Consider the following 19,733-nt stretch of genomic DNA (forward strand, 5'->3'; position numbering starts at 1 on the left):
GCCTACGAACCGCTTGCGCCCCTGGGATACGTGGGCCTCTGCCTGGGCTGACCCAGAGAGGCCCAGGAGTGCAAACCGCCATTCCTTCCGGGCCACCAGGTAAATTCGTAGACATTTTTCAGGTCGGAGGTGTCCGCCCGCGGGAAGCCTCCGATCGCAACTGTTGGCCCAGTCTGTTTTAGTGATGTTGATTTGATGGACAAATGTTGGCCAGGACACCGGGGATAACTCCCCTGGTCTTCGAATACTGTCATGGGATCTTTTACATCCACCTGAGAGGTTAGACGTCACCTGCAACAGTTCAGCAGTCCCTCAGTACTGCACTGAAGTGTCAGCCAAAGACTGATTGTGAAGTTCAAATAACGTGTGGAAAAGGCAGGGAGGGGATGAGAGTGGGAACACAACTCCGTCAATATCCTGCATGTGCGTACATTGGTGGTGAGAATGTGGAACTCGCTACCACATGGAGTGGTTGAGGTGAATAGCATAGATGCCTTTAAGGGGAAGCTGGATAAGCACACGAGGGAGAAATGAATAGAAGGTTATGCTGATAGGGTTGGATGAACTAAGGTGAGCGGAGACTCAAGTGGAGCATAAACACCGGCACAGACCCATTGCGCCGAATGGCCTGTTTCTGTGCTGCTAATTCTATGTAATGTAATTGCTTGCTCATGTACACTGCGATCTGGTGCAGGCCAAAATCCTTAACAGCTTTTTTTCTTTTAGTTCGTATTTAATCCGCACCAGAGGGAGGGGGACCATGGGCAGTTATAGTGGCTGCTCGAACAGCAGACAGACTGGTGGCAGCCATGTTGTTTCAGCACAGCAGATTGAAACGTGTAGCCCGCCAGTTTTTATTATACAGCCAGGCCGCAACTACACGCAATTCAGAACAGACGAAACTTGGACACGAAACGGAAAAAGGATTAATTGTGGCAGTCCTCGCTTAACTGTGTCTGCAATGGCCGATGGGAACCAAATCAGCCAGGCCCTTTCCCCCGCTTTGATTCAGTTCCCATTTACTGTCATAGACGAGGTGTTAGTGAGATTATTCATCACCATTTGATGCAGGAATGTCCAGAAACTGGCACAATCTACTGCTCAATCAGCTCGACTGTCAGAACAGATGTACCCTGTATACTTGCCGTGTGAATGGGCGTTTGGTGGGATTTATCTGCACACGTGGAAAGGGACGTCACCATTAGACAGCGATCCTGAGGGAATCTTTACCGGCTCCAGTACTTTGGGCAGATTGCTTGTACCAACTGACATAGAAAGCAAGACGTGCATTATATAGCGTCTTTCATGATCTCAGGATGTCCAAAGCACTTTACAGCCAGCAAAGTACTTTTGACGTGTAGTCACTGTTGTAATAGAATCATAGAGTCATAGAGTTATACAGCACAGAAAGAGGCCCTTCGGCCCATCGTGTCCACGCCGGCCATCAAGCCCTGTCTATTCTAATCTCATTTTCCAGCACTTGGTCCGTAGCCTTGTATGCTATGGCGTTTCAAGTGCTCATCTAAATGCTTTTTGAATGTTGTGAGGGTTCCTGCCTCTACCACCCTTTCAGGCAGTGAGTTCCAGATTCCAACCACCCTCTGGGTGAAAATGTTTTTCCTCAAATCCCCTCTAAACCTGCTGCCCCTTACCTTGAAACTATGCTCCCTGGTTATTGACCCCTCTGCTAAGGGAAAAAGTTCCTTTCTATCTACCCTATCTATGCCCCTCATAATTTTGTACAGCTCAATCAGGTCCCCCCTCAGCCTTCTCTGCTCTAAGGAAAACAACCCCAGCCTGTCCAGTCACTCTTCATAGCTGAAGCGCTGCAGTCCAGGTAACATCCTGGTGAATCTCCTCTGCACCCTCTCCAATGAAATCACATCCTTCCTATAGTGTGGCGACCAGAACTGCACACAATATTCCAGCTGTGGCCTAACTAGCATTTTGTACAGCTCCATCATAACCTCCCTGCTCTTATATTCTATGCCTCGGCTAATGAAGGCAAGTATCCCATATGCCTTTTTAACCACCTTATCTACCTGTCCTGCTGCCTTCAGGGATCTATGTACATGCACACCAAGGTCCCTCTAATCCTCTGTCCTTCCTAGGGTCCTACCATTCATTGTGTATTCCCTTGCCTTGTTAGTCCTCCCAAAATGCATCACCTCACACTTTTCAGGGTTAAATTCCATTTGCCACTGTTCTGCCCATCTGACCAACCCGTCTATATCGTCCTGTAGCCTGAGGCTTCCCTCCTCGCTATTTACCACTCCACCAATTTTCGTGTCATCTGCGAACTTACTGATCATACCTCCTACATTCATATCTAAATCATTAATGTACACTACAAACAGCAAAGGACCCAGCACCGATCCCTGCGGTACACCACTGGACACAGGCTTCCAGTCACAAAAATAACCTTCGACCATCACCCTCTGCCTCCTGCCACTAAGCCAATTTTGGATCCAATGTGCCAAATTGCCCTGGATCCCATGGGCTCTTACCTTCTTGGCCAGTTTCCCATGCGGGACTTTGTCAAAAGCCTTACTGAAGTCTATGTAGACTACATCAACTGCATTACCCTCATCCATGCACCTAGTTACCCCCTCAAAAAATTCAATCAAATTGGTTAGACATGATTTCCCTCTGACAAAGCCATGCTGACTATCCTTGATTGATCTTTGCCTCTCCAAGTGGAGACTAATTCTGTCCCTCAGAATTTTTTCCAATAATTTCCCTACCACTGATGTTAGACTCACTGGCCTGTATTTCCCTGGTTTATCCCTACTACCCTTCTTGAATAATGGTACTATGTTAGCTGTCTTCCAGTCCTCTGGCACCTCCCCTGTGGCCAGAGAGGATCTGAAAATTTGTGTCAGAGCCCCTGCAATCTCCTCCCTTGCCTCACAGAGCAGCCTGGGATACATCTTGTCTGGGCCTGGGGAGTTATCCACTTTTAAGCCCGCTAAAACCGCTAGTACCTCCTCCCTCTCAATACTAAATTTGTTCAAGTATATCACAATCCCCCTGCCTGATTTCTATGCCCACATTGTCCTTCTCCATAGTGAACACAGATGCAAAATATTCATTTGAAACCTCACCCACATCTTCTGGCTCTACACACAGATTGCCACTTTGGTCCCTAATGGGCCCTACTCTTTCCCTGGTTATCCTCTTGCCCTTAATATACTTATAAAACACCTTGGGATTTTCCTTTATTTTGCCTGCCAGTGTTTTTTCATGCCCCCACTTCGCTCTCCTAATTTTTTTTTTAATTACCCCCCTGCACTTTCTATACTCGTCTAGGGATTCCACTGTTTTTAGTCCTTTGTATCTGCCAAAAGCCTCCCTTTTTTTCCTAATGCATTCTTTTATATCCCTTGACATCCAGGGTTCCCTGGGCTTGTTGGTCCCACCCTTGACCTTTACGGGAACATGTTGGCGTTGTACTCTCTCTATTTCCTTTCTGAAAGACTCCCACTGCTGTGATGTGGATTTTCCTACAAGTAGCTGATCCCAGTCCACTTTGGCCAGACCCTGCCTTATCATATTAAAATCGGCCTTACCCCAATTTAGAACCTTTATTTCTGGTCCATCTTTGTCCTTTTCCATGACTACCTTAAATCTTACCGAATTATGGTCACTGTCACCAAAATGCTCTCCTACTGACACTTCTACTACTTGCCCGGCTACATTCCCTAGAATTAGGTCCAGTACCGCCCCCTCTCTTGTAGGACTTTCTACATGCTAGCTCAAAAAGCTCTCCTGGATGCACTTTAAGAATCCCGCACCCTCTAAGCCTTTCACACTCTGACTATCCCAGTTAATATTGGGGAAGTTGAAATCCCCTACTATTATTACCCTATTATTTCTACACTTCTCTGAGATTTGCCTACATATGTGTTCCTCTATCTCCCCCTGACTGTTTGGGGGCCTATAGTACATTCGCAGCAAAGTGATGCCCCCTTTTTGTTTTTAAGTTCTACCCATATGGCCTCATTAGAGGAACCTGCTAAGATATCATCCCTCCTTACAGCAGTAATTGACTCCTATTTTCTGGAAAGATTAGAATCCCAATAATTGCCCTGATGATTGAGGGTTTGTATACAGTAGAGAAGGAGCATGGTTCTACTAATGGTTGTACATGTGACTGATTCAGGTTGAGGGATAAAATTACTCTGATTGTACATTAAGTACAAGACTGAGTCAGCTATCTATAACATACCTGGGGTTTTAGGAATGGTATCATCTATGTGAGGAGAACCATTGTAATCCATTCCCCCACTAGTCATACACTGTGAGCTGAGAACTTATTGGACCCTCGGTGGTCTATTCATCTGTTATCGTGAAGCTTCCCTGCCAATTGAACAGTCTCATCTTTGGTTGATTCAAAACACCACTTCAGTGAGTTTTATAGCCGTAACTGGCCTTTTGAACCTAAAGATAATGCTCACCTTATCACTAAAGCTCTGCCACATCACACAACTGCATTAGTAAATAAAACATATAGTTTATCAAATAAAGATTTTTGTTGACATATTCTTCTCCCCACCTTTCTCTCCTGAACACATTGCCTCCTGCTGAGGTACTATTCCTCAAGCACCTGCAACTTCTAATGCTGTAGCCAAGTATCATTCTTCCTTTGTGAGTATAGATATTGGGGGGGGAAATTGGGTCGCGCCCCCTTTGGGGCGCTAACTTCGAAGTAGCACCCTGAAAAAATTAGCACCCCCGCGCCCGAAATTCACTGGTAGCGCCCCAAGAGGGAAACGTGGCAGCCACTTTGTGCACAGCAAGCTCCCACAAACAGCAATGTGATTAATGCTTATCTAACTGTGTCTCCCACTAACCAGAGCCCAGATTTACTGCACCTCCTAGTAACCAGAGCCAAGACTAATTAATTCCACTAACCAGATCATCTGTTTTTAGTGATGTTGGTTGAGGGATAAATGTTGGCCAGGACACCAGGGAGAACGCCACACCTCTTCTTCGAAATAGTGCCATGGCATCTTTTACGACCACCTGAGAGGGCAGACGGGGCCTGGGTTTAACGTCTCATCTGAAAGACGGCACCTCTGACAGTGCAGCACTCCTTTAGCACTGCACTGGAGTGTCAGCCTGGATTTGGTGCTCAAGTCTCTGGAGCGGGACTGGAACCCACAACCTTCTGACTCTGAGGCAAGAAGTGCTACCAGCTGTGCCACGGCTGACATCAGAAGCAAGGTTCTTAATATAACTGGTACAAGGGTGATGGAACAATGTCTAGTGAACTGTAATCCTCTCCCCCCTACAGGCATTACCACTTCTTATGCTATGTGTGTCAGGTACGATGGAGTGGAGGTGGATGAGTCTCACTGCGATGCTGTTACCAGGCCCGAGCCGACACATGAATTTTGTTCAGGAAGGGAATGTCCTCCCAGGTAAGTGAGCTGGTTGTAGATGTTAAAGGCACAGTCCCCCTGCTATGGCCGTCGGTTTGAAACCTGCACCCGTTTACATAAAAACATAAGTAATAGGAGCAGGAGTAGGCCAGACGGCCCATCGAGCCTGCTCCGCCATTCAATAAGATCATGGCTGAATGTCTACATGAACTCCACTTTCTTGCCCTATCCCCAAATTCCTTGACTACCTTAGTGCTCAAAAATCTATTGATCTCAGTCTTGAATATACTCAATGACTGAGCCTCCATAGCACTCTGGGGTAGAGAATTCCAAAGATTCACCACCCTCTGAGTGAAGACATTTGTCCTCATCTCAGTCCTAAATGGACGACCCCTTACACTGAGACTGTGACCCCTGGTTCTAGACTCTCCAACCAGGGGAAACTTCCTCTCAGCATCTATCCTGTCAAGCCCTCTAAGAATTTTGTATATTTCAATGAGATCACCTCTCATTCTTCTAAACGCCAGAGAGTATCGGCCCATTCTACTCAATCTCTCCTCATAGGACAACCCTTGCATCCCAGGAATCAATCTAATGAACCTTGGTTGCACCCCCTCTAGGCAAGTATATCCTTCCCTAGGTAAGGAAACTAAAACTGTACACCAAAGCCCTATATAAATGCAGCAAGACTTCCTTGCTCTTGTACTCCAACCCCCTTACAATAAAGGCAAACATACAGGGTGGATAAAGGGGAACCAGTGGACGTAGTGTATTTAGACTTCCAAAAGGCATTTGACAAGGTGCCACACAAAAGATTATTGCTCAAGATAAAAAATCACGGGATTGGGGGTAATATTCTGGCGTGGGTGGAGGATTGGCTCTCTAACAGAAAGCAGAGAGTTGGGATAAATGGTTCGTTCTCAGATTGGCAACCAGTAACTAGTGGTGTTCCGCAGGGGTCAGTGCTGGGTCCCCAACTCTTTACAATCTATATTAACGATTTGGAGGAGGGGACCGAGTGTAACATATCAAAGTTTGCAGATGATACAAAGATGGGAGGGAAAGTAGTGAGTGAGGAGGACATAAAAAACCTGCAAAAGGACATAGACAGGCTAAGTAAGTGGGCAGAGATTTGGCAGATGGAATACAATACTGGAAAGTGTGAGGTTATGCACTTTGGCAGGAAAAATCATAGAGCAAGTTATTATCTTAATGGCAAGAAACTGGAAAGTACTGTAGTACAAAGGGATCTGGGGGTCCTGGTGCACGAAACTCAAAAAGTTAGTATGCAGGTGCAGCAAGTGATTAAGAAGGCCAATGGAATGTTGGCTTTTATCGCTAGGGGGTTGGAATATAAAAACAGGGAGGTATTGCTGCAGTTGTACAAGGTATTGGTGAGGCCGCACCTGGAATACTGCATACAGTTTTGGTGTCCATACTTAAGAAAAGACATACTTGCTCTCGAGTCAGTACAAAGAAGGTTCACTCGGTTAATCCCGGGGATGAGGGGGTGGTCATATGAGGAGAGGTTGAGTAGATTGGGACTCTACTCATTGGAGTTCAGAAGAATGAGAGGCGATCTTATTGAAACATATAAGATTGTGAAGGGGCTTGATCGGGTGGATGCGGTGAGGATGTTCCCAATGATGGGTGAAACTAGAACTAGGGGGCATAATCTTAAAATAAGGGGCTGCTCATTCAAAACTGAGATGAGGAGAAACTTCTTCACTCAGAGGGTGGTAGGTTTGTGGAATTTGCTGCCCCAGAAAGCTGTGGAAGCTACATCATTAAATAAATTTAAAACAGAAATAGATAGTTTCCTAGAAGTAAAGGGAATAAAGGGTTACGGGGAGCGGGCAGGAAATTGGACATGAGTCTGGGTTCGGAATGGTCATGGCCCTGTGGGTAGTGGAGCGGGCCCAGGGGCCGTGTAGCCTTGTTCTGCTCCTACTGTGTTCTAATTCTGTTAGATTTCAGGAGATGGTTTTATTCCTGTTCCTGGCTGGGGTGGAGATCGTCTTTACAGAAGGTAAGTACTGTAGAAAATATAGGGACAGAGTGATCTCCTGGAAGAATTTCGATCGCCTAGATGGGTCGGAGAGGAATTTCCCAGATTTTTTTCTCCCAAATTGGCCATTGGGTCTTTATCTGGTTTTTCGCCTCTCCCGGGAGATCACATGGGTTCGGGTGGATGCAGAGTGATAGAAGATTTGAGGTTAGGATCAGATCAGCCATGATCTTATTGAATGGTGGAGCAGGCTCGAGGGGCCGATTGGCCTACTCTTGCTCCTATTTCTTATGTTCTTATGTTCTTATACCATTTGCCTTCCTAATTGCTTGCTGTAACTGCATGTTAACTTTCTGTGATTCATGTACAATGACCCCCAAATTCCTCTGGATACCAACATTTACTAGTCTTGCAACTTTTAAAAAGTACTCTGCTTTTCCATTCTTCCTACCAAAGTGGATAATTTCACACTTCCCCACATTATACTCCATCTGCCACCTTCTTGCCCAATCACTTAACCTATCTATATCCCTTTGCAGCCTCTTTGCGTCCTCCTCACAGCTTACTTTCCCACCTAGCTTTGTATCATCAGCAAACTTTGATGCACTCGGTCCCTTCATCTAAGTCACTGATATAGATTGTAAATAGCTGAGGTCCCAGCACTGATCCTTGTAGCACTCCACTAGTTACACCTTGAATTCCGAAAATGACCTGTTTATTCCTACACTCTGTTTTCTGTCTGTTAACCAATCCTCAATTCATGCTAATATATTACCTCCAATCCCATGATCCCTAATCTTATGTAACAACCTCTTGTGTGGCACCTTATCGAATGGCTTCTGAAAATCCAAATATACTATATCCACTGGTTCCCACTTATCTACCCTGCTTGTTATACCCTCAAAAAACTCTAACAGATTTGTCAAACACGATTTCTCTTTCATAAAACTGTATTGACTGCCTAATCATATTGTGATTTTCCAAGTGCAATGTTACCACGTCCTTAATAATAGATTCTAGCATTGTCCCTACTACTGATGTAAGGCTAACTGGCCAATATGGCCTGTTTTCACTCTCCCTCTCTTGAACAGCGGGGTTACATTTGATACCTTCCAATACCCGTGGGACCATTCTAGAATCTAGGAATTCTGGAAGATCAAAACCAGCGCATCCACTATCTCTGCAGCCACTTCTTTTAGAACCCTAGGATGTAGGCCATTAGGTCCAGGGGATTTATCGACTTTTTCTTTACTAATATGAATTACTTTATGCTCCTCACTCTCATTAGACACTTGGTTCCCCATAATGTTCTTTGTGTCTTCTACTGTGAAGTCAGACACAAAATATATATTTAACGCCTCTGCCATTTCCTTATTCCCCACAGTAATTTCTCCTCTCTCTGCCTCTAAGGAACCCATGTTTACTTTTGCTCATCTCTTCATTTTTACACACTTGTAAAAGCTCTTCCAAACTGTTTTTATATTTCTTGTTAGTTTACTCTCATTCTATTTTCTCTCTCTTTATCAATGTCTTGGTCATCCTTGGCTGGTTTTTAAAAACCTCCCAATCCTCAGGTTTACTGCCCCTTTTGGCATCATTGTAAGCCTCTTCTTTTAATGTAATAATATCCTTAACTTCTATAGTTAGCCAGGGCTGTAGCACTTTTCCAGTGGAGTTTTTATTCCTCAAGGAATGTATATTCGTTGAGAATTATGAATTATTTCTTTAAAAGCCATTGCTTATCTACCATCATATCAGTAATGGCTACTAGATCAAACCCATTTATCTCTATTTGTGCCATTAAGTCATCTATCTTGTTTTGAATGCTTCACTCATTCAGATATAATGCCTTTAATTTTAACTTTTTACTATTGTTCCCTGATGTGGCCTTAGTCACTAATGCCCAATTACCGTTAGTAAAATCTGTCCCTTCCTGACACAATCTGCTTGATCTTCCCCAAATCGCTACTCTGCTCGACAGCCTTGACTTTTCTCCAGAGATTATTACTGTTATATCCATGTATCTTAATGTTGTGTCCTTCAACAATCAGACAACAGACTGCAGAGAACGATCAACAGGTGTTTACTGAATGAGAGGGTTCAAACTGCAACTGACTGTACAGATCACTACTCAGGGTTTATATACAGGTGTGGTCACTGCTGGTACTACAGGATACAGGAGCTGTAAAAAGTAGTTCTCCCCCTTAAAGGTACATACATTACAATTCCTCCCCGTTTAGATTAACAGTACCATAACACTCATTTAACAATTAAATATCAAACTAATTACAATTAGCACTTTTAACATGCAACATTAACTGAAAATAGTCTATTTATAAATTCAGTCTTTGGGGAGGCTTCCTGATTCTTTCTGGATAACGCCTTTCCCGAGTGTCTCGCTCTTGGTGCGGAGGCGATTCTAACACCCTGTCATCAGTTGATTCATCAGCTTTCAATGCTATTGTTTCTGAGGTAGATGCGACCTGTATGTTGGGTTCCTCACCAGGTACGTATGGCCGAGACATGGGGTTGACTCGTTCCTGTGACTCTAGGATCTGGTCAGCATGGCGTCTCACAATGTTCTCCCCAACATCCACTGTGTACATTAGTGGCCCCTGCCGTGTGCATATCGTTCCTGGTTGCCATTTCTCTGTTCGGTAGTCGCGGGCCAAGACTGGTTGCCCTACATTGAAGCTCCTTGTCGGCTTCTCATTGATGTGCTGGAATTGCTTACTCTCAACATCTCTTCGTACATTTGGTCTGAGCAAATCCAGACGAGATCTCAACCTTCGGTTAAAGAACATCATGGCCGGGGCCTGGTTGGTGACTGCATGTGTCGCATTTCTGTAGGCTAACAGGAAATTGTCCACCTTATGCTGCAGTGGAATGTCGTCATCGCACATGGCCTTTACTGCTTTTTTAAAGGTTTGTACGAACCTCTCAGCCAATCCATTTGTGGCTGGATGATACGGGGCGGATGAGTAATGCTATACCCCATTCCTTTTCATAAATCTTCGAAACTCTTTGGACACAAACTGTGGTCCGTTATCAGAGCAAATCTGCTCTGGCAAGCCGTTCCTGGCAAAAATGGTCCGTAGGACTGCAATAGTTTTCTCCGTGGTGGTGGAGGACATTTTGATCACCTCAGACCATTTTGAGTGCGCATCCACGGCTATTAAAAACATTGAGTCCATGAATGGACCAGCAAAATCAATATGCACCCGTTGCCATGGAGATGAGGGCCACTCCCATGGGTGTAGAGGGGCATGTGGTGGTGCATTTTGGATCTTATGGCATCCTGAGCAGCTCTTTGTCAGGTCCTCGATTTGCTGATCAATCCCCGGCCAACACAGATAAGCCCCAGCAAGGCTTTTCATTTTCACCCCTCCCAGATGACCTTCGTGAAGCTCATTGAGCACTCTCTCCCTTAACTTGGGTGGAATTACCACTCGGGATCCACACATCAAGGTCCCCTGGCATACTGACAGCTGTTCTCTTCTGGATGAGAATGCTGGCAACAGTGAGTCGCCATGTGCTGGCCATCCCTTCACCGTCAAATCATATACCCGAGACAGTGTCGGGTCATTTCGGGTCTCCTTCTCTATACCAGCGTTAGTTACTGGCAAGCATTCAATTATAGTCGAATGAAATATTTCGACAGGATCCACTGCTGGTGCTTCCTCCGCAGTAGGCAGTGGCAGGCATGATAGCCCATCAGCGTTTCTATGCTGTTTCGTGCCCTTATACTCGATTTCATATTGGTGCGCCCCTAGAAAAAGGGACCATCTTTGTAGCCGTTGCGCAGTCATCACCGGAACGCCCTTCTTTGGATTAAAGATGGAGGCAAGTGGTTGGTAGTCAGTCAGCAAGGTGAACTTCTGCCCGTGCAGATAGTGATTGAACTTTTTCACTCCCCACACTAGGCTGAGGGCCTCCCTGTCAATCTGGGCGTAGTTACACTCGGCTGAGGTTAGTGACCGAGACGCAAAGGCTACTGGCCTCTCCGAGCCGTCCGGGAATTTGTGCGACAGCACCGCTCCAATGCCATAGGGTGATGCATCACACGCCAACCGAATTGGTAGTGCTGGGTTGAAATGAGCCAACACCTCTTTTGATGTGATCAATGCTTTGCTCTTCTGGAAAGCTCGTTTACATTCGTCACTCCACTTCCACGGTACCCCCGTTTGCAGTAGGGTGTTCAGTGGGTGTAGTACGGTAGACAAATTCGGCAAGAACTTATGGTAGTAGTTCACCAGCCCGAGGAACGACCTCAGTTGTGACACATTTTCCGGTGCTGGAGCCTTGACTATTGCCTCAATCTTTTCAGGGGACTTATGTAACCCCTCTTTATCAATAACGTGGCCACAATACGAGATCTGCTTCTGGAAAAACTCGCATTGGTGGCGATTAGCTCGGAGCCCATATTCCTTCAATCTAGTGAGCACCTGCTCCAGGTTGGCAAGGTGATCACTGTCATTTTCGCCCGTGACCAGGATGTCGTCCAAATAACACTGGGTCCCTGGAATCCCTTGCAGGACTTGTTCCATTGCCCTTTGCCAAATAGCCGGAGCTGATGCTACCCCGAACACCAGCCGGTTGTATTGGTAGAGACCTTTATGAGTGTTGATCATGAGGTACTGTTTCGAGGCTTCTTCTACCTCCATTTTCAGGTACGCCTGGGCCAGATCAATCTTAGTGAAGCGTTTCCCTCCAGATTGTGACTGGAAGCCTGTGGCCAGTGGGGTACCACAGGGATCGGTGCTGGGTCCCTTGCTGTTTGTGGTCTACATTAATGACTTGGATATGAATGTAAAGGGTATGATCAGTAAGTTCGCGGATGATACAAAAATTGGTAGGGTGGTAAATAGCGAGGAGGGTAGCCTCAGTCTGCAGGACGATATAGATGGGTTGGTCAGATGGGCGGAACAGTGGCAAATGGAATTTAACCCGGAAAAGTGCGAGGTGATGCACTTTGGGGGGACTAACAAGGCAAAGGAATACACAATGAATGGAAAGACCCTAGGCAAGACGGAGGGTCAGAGGGATCTGGGTGTGCAAGTACACAGATCCCTGAAGGCGGTGGAACAGGTGGATAAGGTGGTAAAAAAGGCATATGGGATACTTGCCTTCATTAGCCGAGGCATTGAATATAAGAGCAAGGAGGTTATGATGGAGCTGTATATAACACTGGTTAGGCCACAGCTGGAATACTGTGTGCAGTTCTGGTCGCCACACTACAGGAAGGATGTGATCGCGTTAGAGAGGGTGCAGAGGAGGTTCACCAGGATGTTACCAGGGCTGGAGCGCTTCAGCTATGAAGAGAGACTGGGCAGATTGGGTTTGTTTTCCTTGGAGCAGAGGAGGCTGAGGGGGGACATGATTGAGGTGTACAAAATTATGAGGGGCATAGATAGGATGGATGCTGAGGAGCTTTTTCCCTTAGTAGAGGGGTCAATAACTAGGGGGCATAGATTCAAGGTAAAGGGCGGGAGGTTTAGAGGGGATTTGAGAAAGAACTTTTTCACCCAGAGGGTGGTTGGAGTCTGGAACTCACTGCCTGAAAGGGTTGTGGAGGCAGAAACCCTCACAACATTTAAGAAGCATTTGGATGTGCACTTGAAATGCCATAGCATACAAGGCTACGGGCCAAATGCTGGAATATGGGATTAGATTAGACAGGGCTTGAAGGCCGGCGCGGACACGATGGGCCGAAGAGCCTCTATCCGTGCTGTATTACTCTATGACTCTATGACTCTATAGCGAGGCGAAAATATCTTCAATCCGCGGAAGCGGATATTGTACAGTGTGAAGGATTGGGTTCACTGTCACCTTAAAGTCCCCACAGATGCGAACCTTCTTTGGTTCCCCAGGCGTATTACTCAACGACCTCTTCATTACAGGAACGATGGGTGTAGCCCACTTGCTCCAGTCCACTTTGGACAGTACTCCTGAACGTTCCAGACCTTCCAGCTCTGCTTCGACGGCTGGGCGGATCGCATAAGGTACCGGTCTGGCCTTAAAAAACTTTGGGCTTGCATTTTCCTCTATTTTGATCGTCGCTGTTATGCCTTTTAGTATTCCAAGTCCCTGCTGGAACACTTCTTGTGCGTCAGTTAGCATTTTTGACAGTCGTCCAGGTGTGACGTCGTCATCCTTTTTGGCATCTACAGTCAGTGCTTGTATGGAATGCCAATCTAGCTGTATCTTCCGGATCCATTCACATCCTAGTAGTGGTGGTCCTCCATCTGGCAATACATATAGGCCCATTTTTGGTGTTTCCTTGCCGTTATATATAACGTTCACCCTTATTTTTCCTTTGGGGTAGACTTTTTGCCCCGTGTACGTCTTCAAGACAATCTTTGTATCTCTCAAGGGTTTATGTGAGAATAGCCGCTTGTAGTCCCTTCGGTTTATGACTGTTAGGGCTGATCCTGTGTCCAATTCCATTTTCACTTGGACTCCTGCTATCTTGCGCGTGACCCAGATAGTTTGGTGATCCTCCGTTTTGATCACATTATGTAGTTTCAGACAACCCAGCTCCTTGCTTCCGGAGCCTGTATCACTCTTCTGTTCGTCTGAACTACTCTCCGTCACCTTATGTACCTTCTTGTACTTCTCCTGTGGAGATTTCTTGCTGCTGGTTTTCTTTCCCGACCTGCAGACTCTTGCTATGTGTCCTACTTTTCCACACTGTCTGCACACTTTGTCCTTGAACCAGCAATCATTATGGTCGTGTGTTGTTCTGCCGCAGCGATAGCACTTCACTGTTCCGTATGACATTTCGGCCTAGAAATTGAGTTTTGGCGCAGCCAGGGCTTTAGCGCCGGAAGTTAGTGCCGGAGCTAAGTCGCGCTGGTCGGGCCCAAAATTCAATAGTTTTGCGCCCAAACGGCTGCCGGCGCTGCTGAGAGGTGTTTGCGCCTGAAAACTGGCGCTACGTGCTGAATATCGGCGCTATTCCGGCGCTGCGGCGCCCGCTGCGGTGCGGCAGGTTCAGGAAGTGCAGGCCTCCTCCTTCCCTTAAGGAGGAGCTGCCTGCACCCGGCCGCGGCCCGCGAAAATCGTTCTAAAAATGAGCCCGGCACCTCGGACAAGTGCCGGGCTTGCTTCTGTTCCGGGGGGGGGGGGGGGGAAGTCCGGGGAGGGAGCTGCGGCCAGGCGGCCGGCGGGAAAGCGGCCGGCCGCCGCGGGGCCTTTAATGCGCCGGCGCAAAGTCAGGTAAGACTCTGTTGCCAGAGTCTTAGTTGCGGCTGCCACGGGCGAGGCGGCCGCAACTGAATTTCGGCGCTGTGGCCCGTCGCCATGGCAACCGGGACGCTGCGCACACCGATGATGTCATCGGTGCCGGCGCAGCGCTACCGGTCTAGCGCGGCGGAAGGGCCCCAGGCAATTTCGGCGCCGGCGCCAATTGCAGCGCTAGGCCCTCTAGCGCCGCAAAAGCGGCGCTAAGGCAACTCAATTTCTAGGCCAACATTTGTGCCATATTCTTGCGGTCTCCATTGTATCTCTGCAGCGCCCCGTGCTGCTGCTTCGTGTGATACTGCAATGCTGAAAGCCTTGTCCAGCGTAAGATCCTTTTCTGATAGAAGCCGTTTCTGGGTTCCTTCACTTTGAAGCCCACACACAAACTTGTCCCTTAAAGTATCTGCTAGTCCCGTTCCAAACTGGCAGTGTTTCGATAGCTTGCGCAGTTCCGTTAAATACTCAGCATTACTTTCATCTTTATGCTGGTTCCATTTGTGAAACTTAAATCTTTCTGCTATCAACAGCGGCGTGGGGTTTAAGTGGTCCTGTAGGATTGACACTATGTTTTCAAAATCCTTTTCTACTGGCTTCTCTGGGGTTACTAGGTTTCGTAGTAAGCCATACGTTTTTGCACCCATTGAATTCAACAATACCAGCGCTTTCTTGTCATCTGGCACTTCATTCGCCTTGCAGTATACTTCTATGCGTTCGACATATGTCGTCCAATCTTCGACTTCATTGTCGAACGCTGTGATACTGCCACTCTTCGGCATTTTTGGGTGTGGTTAGACTGGCTTAAAATGGCGTCTCCCACGCTTTCCTTTCTTCCCTGCTGCGGCTTAAAATGGCGTCTCCCGCGCTTTCCTTTCTTCCCCGCTGCGGCTTAAAATGGCGTCTCTCGCGCTGCTGCCAACGCTGCTCTCGGCAGTCCTTGTGGCAAATGGCGACGCCCTGTGGATTTTGTGCACTGCTCCTGCGCTGCTGCCAATGCCGCTCTCTGCGGTCCTCGTGGCAATGGCAGCGCCTCGTGTTTTCCTGCGCGCCTCTCTCCCCCGTTGACGCTGCTCGGACCTTGAAAACCGGCTGCGCTCTGCTCTCTCTCGTCTCTCTCCCCATTGACGCCGCTCGGTCCTGAACACCGGCTGCGCCCTGTGCGCTCTGCCCTCTCTCTCTCCCCCGTCGACGCTGCTCGGCCTTTTTCTGTGCCGCTCGGTCGGCTCTAGCCGCCGCTGTCCGGGAAGGGTCTGCGCAGTACCTGTTGCCAGCCCGTTTCGCTGGGCCACCGTGACTGGAAAGCCAAGCCTGGCTCTCTACAGCCTCCCCTGCGATGCTCAAATCTCCGCTGGATGACTGGGCGGTTGCCCGTGGTTGACCCCCGTGCTTCTGGACTCGACCTCCTTCCACTGTTCTCCAGGAGCGAATCCCTGGGAGGTGATGCAGAGTTGCAGGTAGGTTCGAATCTGCGTCGTCGCCGATGTTATATCCGTGTAGCTTAATGTTGTGTCCTTCAATAATTAGACAACAGACTGCAGGGAACGATGAACAGGTGTTTACTGAATGAGGGTTCAAACTGCAACTGACTGTACAGATCACTACTCAGGGTTTATATACAGGTGTGGTCACTGCCGGTACTGCAGGATACAGGAGCTGTAAAAAGTAGTTCAGCCCCTTAAAGGTACATACATTACAATTACCTTTAAGATTTTGCTTTTTAATTTGTACCCTAGATCCTCAAACTCCCTCAGCACAACCTCATTCCTAGTTCTACCTATGTCGTTGGTTCCTACGTGGACCACAACAACTGGATCCTCCCCCTCCCACTCCAAGTTCTTCTCCAGCTGCGAGGAGATGTCCTTAACCCAGCCTTTGAACTCCTGTTCGTGGCTGCAACGAACAGTATCTACCCCCTACCACCAATGTTCACTTTAAGCTGCGCACCCAAAATAATTACAGGGAACATTGCCTACCACTACCACATTCCTTTTCGCTCCCCCACGTGTCATGGTCCATCCCCCCTGCAGTCTTTGTTCTCATCCACACAGGTAGCAAGCACCTCGTACCTGTTGGACAATGGAAAAGGCTGAGGCTCCTCCACCACTGTAGCTGCGGACCCCTTACCTGCCTGAGTTGCAGTCACATCCTCCGGTCCCTGACCACTAACCATATCTAAACCACTGCCTAACCTAAGGGGTGTGACTTCCTCCCGGGTCAATATGTCCAGGTAACTCTCCCTCTCCCTGATGCATCGCAATGTCTGCACCTCGTACTCCAGCTCAACAACTCTGAGCCGAAGTTCCTCGAGTTGCAGACACTTACTGCAGATTTGGTTGCCTGGGATCACACTGCTCTCCACAAAGTCCGACATGCTGCAGATGCGGAACACCTCCTGCACTGCCATCTCTATCTAACCTTGTTTTAAATATTTAATTAATTCAAGTTTTATGTAATTAATTCGCTTGGTCTCTTTTTTAACTAATTAATTTAACTAGTTTTAAATTATTAATTTAATAAAGTATTAGTTATAGGTTCCTAGTTTTAAATCCTTTAGAGGGCGAAATTCCCCTCATTTGTGCCTCCGGTGGGAGACGCTAACGAGACGCAAATGGCTTCGCACTGCCCCGAGGCGCTATCCGCGTCTCCCGCGAAATGTTAGTGGCGGCGCTACCGGGTATCACCCCGATCTTCTGTGCCCGGAGATGATGATGTCATCTCCAGGCGCAGCACCCCGGTATTGCCTCGGGAGAAATAATCGCACTCGCGCCCTGCAGCAGCGCCGAGCGATGTTACCGACTGCCGCAGGGGTCACGAACAGTGAGGCGGGCCACTCTCGGGGCGCAACTTAAAGGCGCGGTGGGCGGCTGGCCGAAAAAAAATGTCTTTTAAAAAATATATATTTTCAGCCACTGGTCGAAGTCGTGGAATGGGGTGGGGGTGGGGGGTGCCATGGAGTGGGGTGGGGGGTGCCAGGGAGTGGGGGGTGCCGTGGAGTGGGGTGGGGGGTGCCGTGGAGTGGGGTGGGGGTGCCGTGGAGTGGGATGGGGGGAGGGTGGTGGGCTGGGGGTGCCGTGGAGTGGGGTGTGGGGTTGGGGGGTGCCATGGAGTGGGGTGGGGCGTGCCGTGGAGTGGGGGGGGGAGGGTCGGGGGGTGGGGGGTGCCGTGGAGTGGGGTGGGGGGGGTGGGGTGTGCTGTGGAGTGGGGTGGGGGGTGCCGTGGAGTGGGGTGGGTGTGCCGTGGAGTGGGGTGGGGGGGTGTGGGGTGCCGTGGAGTGGGGTGTGCCATGGAGTGGGGTGGTGGTGCCGTGGAGTGGGGTGGGGGGTGCCGTGGAGTGGGGTGGGTGGGGGGGGGTTGCCGTGGAGTGGGGTGGGGTGTGCCGTGGAGTGGGGTGGGGGGAGGGTCGGGGGGGTGGGTGTGCCGTGGTGTGGGGTGGGGGGGGTTGGGGGTACCGTGGAGTGGCTTGGGGGAGTGTGGGATGCTGTGGAGTGGGTTGGAGGTGTGTGGGGTGCCATGGAGTGGGGTGGGGGGGTGGCGGGTGCCATGGAGTGGGTTGGGGGTGCCGTGGAGTGGGGTGTGTAATGTATATACCTTTAAGGGGGGAACTATGTTTTACAGCTCATGTATGCTGCAGTACCGGCAGTGACCACACCTGTATATAGCACTGAGTAGTAATCTGTACAGATCACTTGCAGTGTAAGCCACGTTGAGTAAACACCTGTTGTACCGTTCTCCACAGTCTGTGTCTTATTATACACGGACGCAACATTGGCGACGAGGCAGGTTCGAACCTACCTGCAACTCTGCATCACCTCCCGGGGATTCGTTCCTGGAGATCAGTGGGTTGGAGGTCAAGGCCAGAGACTCGGGCGTCGACCACGGGCAACCGCCCAGTCATCCAGCAGAGACTCGAGAATTGCGGGGGAGGCTGTCGAGAGCCAGGCTTGGCTTTCCAGTCGAGGTGGTCCAGCGAAACGGGCTGGCAACAGGTAGTGCGCAGACCCTTCCCGGACAGCGGCGGGCTAGAGCCCGACCGAGTGGCACAGCAAAGGGCCGAGCAGCGTCGACGGGGGAGAGAGAGAGAGGGCAGAGCGAACAGGGCGCAGCCGGTGTTCAGGGGCCGAGCAGCATCAGAGAGAGGGAGAGAGAGATGCGCAGAAAACCGCGAGGCGCCGCCATTGCCACGAGGACTGCCGAGCCCGGCATTGGCAGCAGCGCAGGAGAAGCGCGCGAAACCTACAGGGCGCCGCCATTGCCACAAGAACCGCCGGGAGTGGCGTTGGCAGCAGCGGGGGAGGAAGGAAAGCGCGGGAGACGCCATTTTAAGCCACTGGGAGACGCCAATTTAAACCACACCCAAAATGCCGAAGAGTGGCAGTATCACCGCATTTGAAGTCGAAGATTGGACTACATATGTCGAACGAATAGAGGTGTACTGCAAGGCAAATGAGGTGTCAGATGACAAGAAAGCGTCGGTATTGTTAAGTTTAATGGGTGCAAAGACGTATGGTTTATTACGAAATCTAGTAACCCCAACGAAGCCAATGGAAAAGAGTTTTGAAGACATAGTAACGATACTAAAGGAACATTTAAACCCCACACCGCTGCTGATAGCAGAAAGATTCAAGTTTCACAAACGGAACCAGCATAAGGATGAAAGCAATGCTGATTATTTAACAGAACTGCGCAAACTATCGAAACACTGCCAGTTTGGAGCGGGACTGGCAGATACCTTAAGGGACAAGTTTGTGTGTGGGCTTCAAAGTGAAGGAACCCAGAAACGGCTTTTATCTGAAAAGGACCTTACACTGGAAAAGGCTTTCAGCATTGCGGTATCATATGAAGCAGCAGCACGGGGCGCTGCAGAGATACAACAGAGACCGCAAGAATATGGCACAAACGAAATGTCATATGGAACAGAGAAGTGCTACTGCTGCGGCAGAACAACACACGACCAGAATGACTGCTGGTTCAAAGACAAAGTGTGCAGACAGTGTGGAAAAGTAGGACACATAGCACGAGTCTGCAGGTCGGGAAAGAAAACCAGCAATAAGAAACCTACCAAAGGAAAGTACAAGAAGGTACATGAGATGACGGAGAATAGT

General features: G+C 48.7%; 1 protein-coding gene across 1 annotated transcript in view; it reads left to right on the top strand.

The window, feature by feature from the left end:
• LOC147121760 (ADAMTS-like protein 2) overlaps window positions 1-19,733 on the top strand; it is a 252,217-nt gene that overhangs the window by 178,320 nt on the left and 54,164 nt on the right. Inside the window, exon 12 of the mRNA XM_085977997.1 lies at window positions 5,297-5,423. Coding sequence (XP_085834123.1) covers window positions 5,297-5,423 — 127 coding nt within the window. The remainder of the gene's footprint in view (window positions 1-5,296; window positions 5,424-19,733) is intronic.

Source organism: Somniosus microcephalus, chromosome 3 (genome assembly GCF_052327205.1).
Source record: "Somniosus microcephalus isolate GS21.2 chromosome 3, FLI_Smic_1.0, whole genome shotgun sequence".
In the NCBI taxonomy this organism is placed as follows: Eukaryota; Metazoa; Chordata; class Chondrichthyes; order Squaliformes; family Somniosidae; genus Somniosus; species Somniosus microcephalus.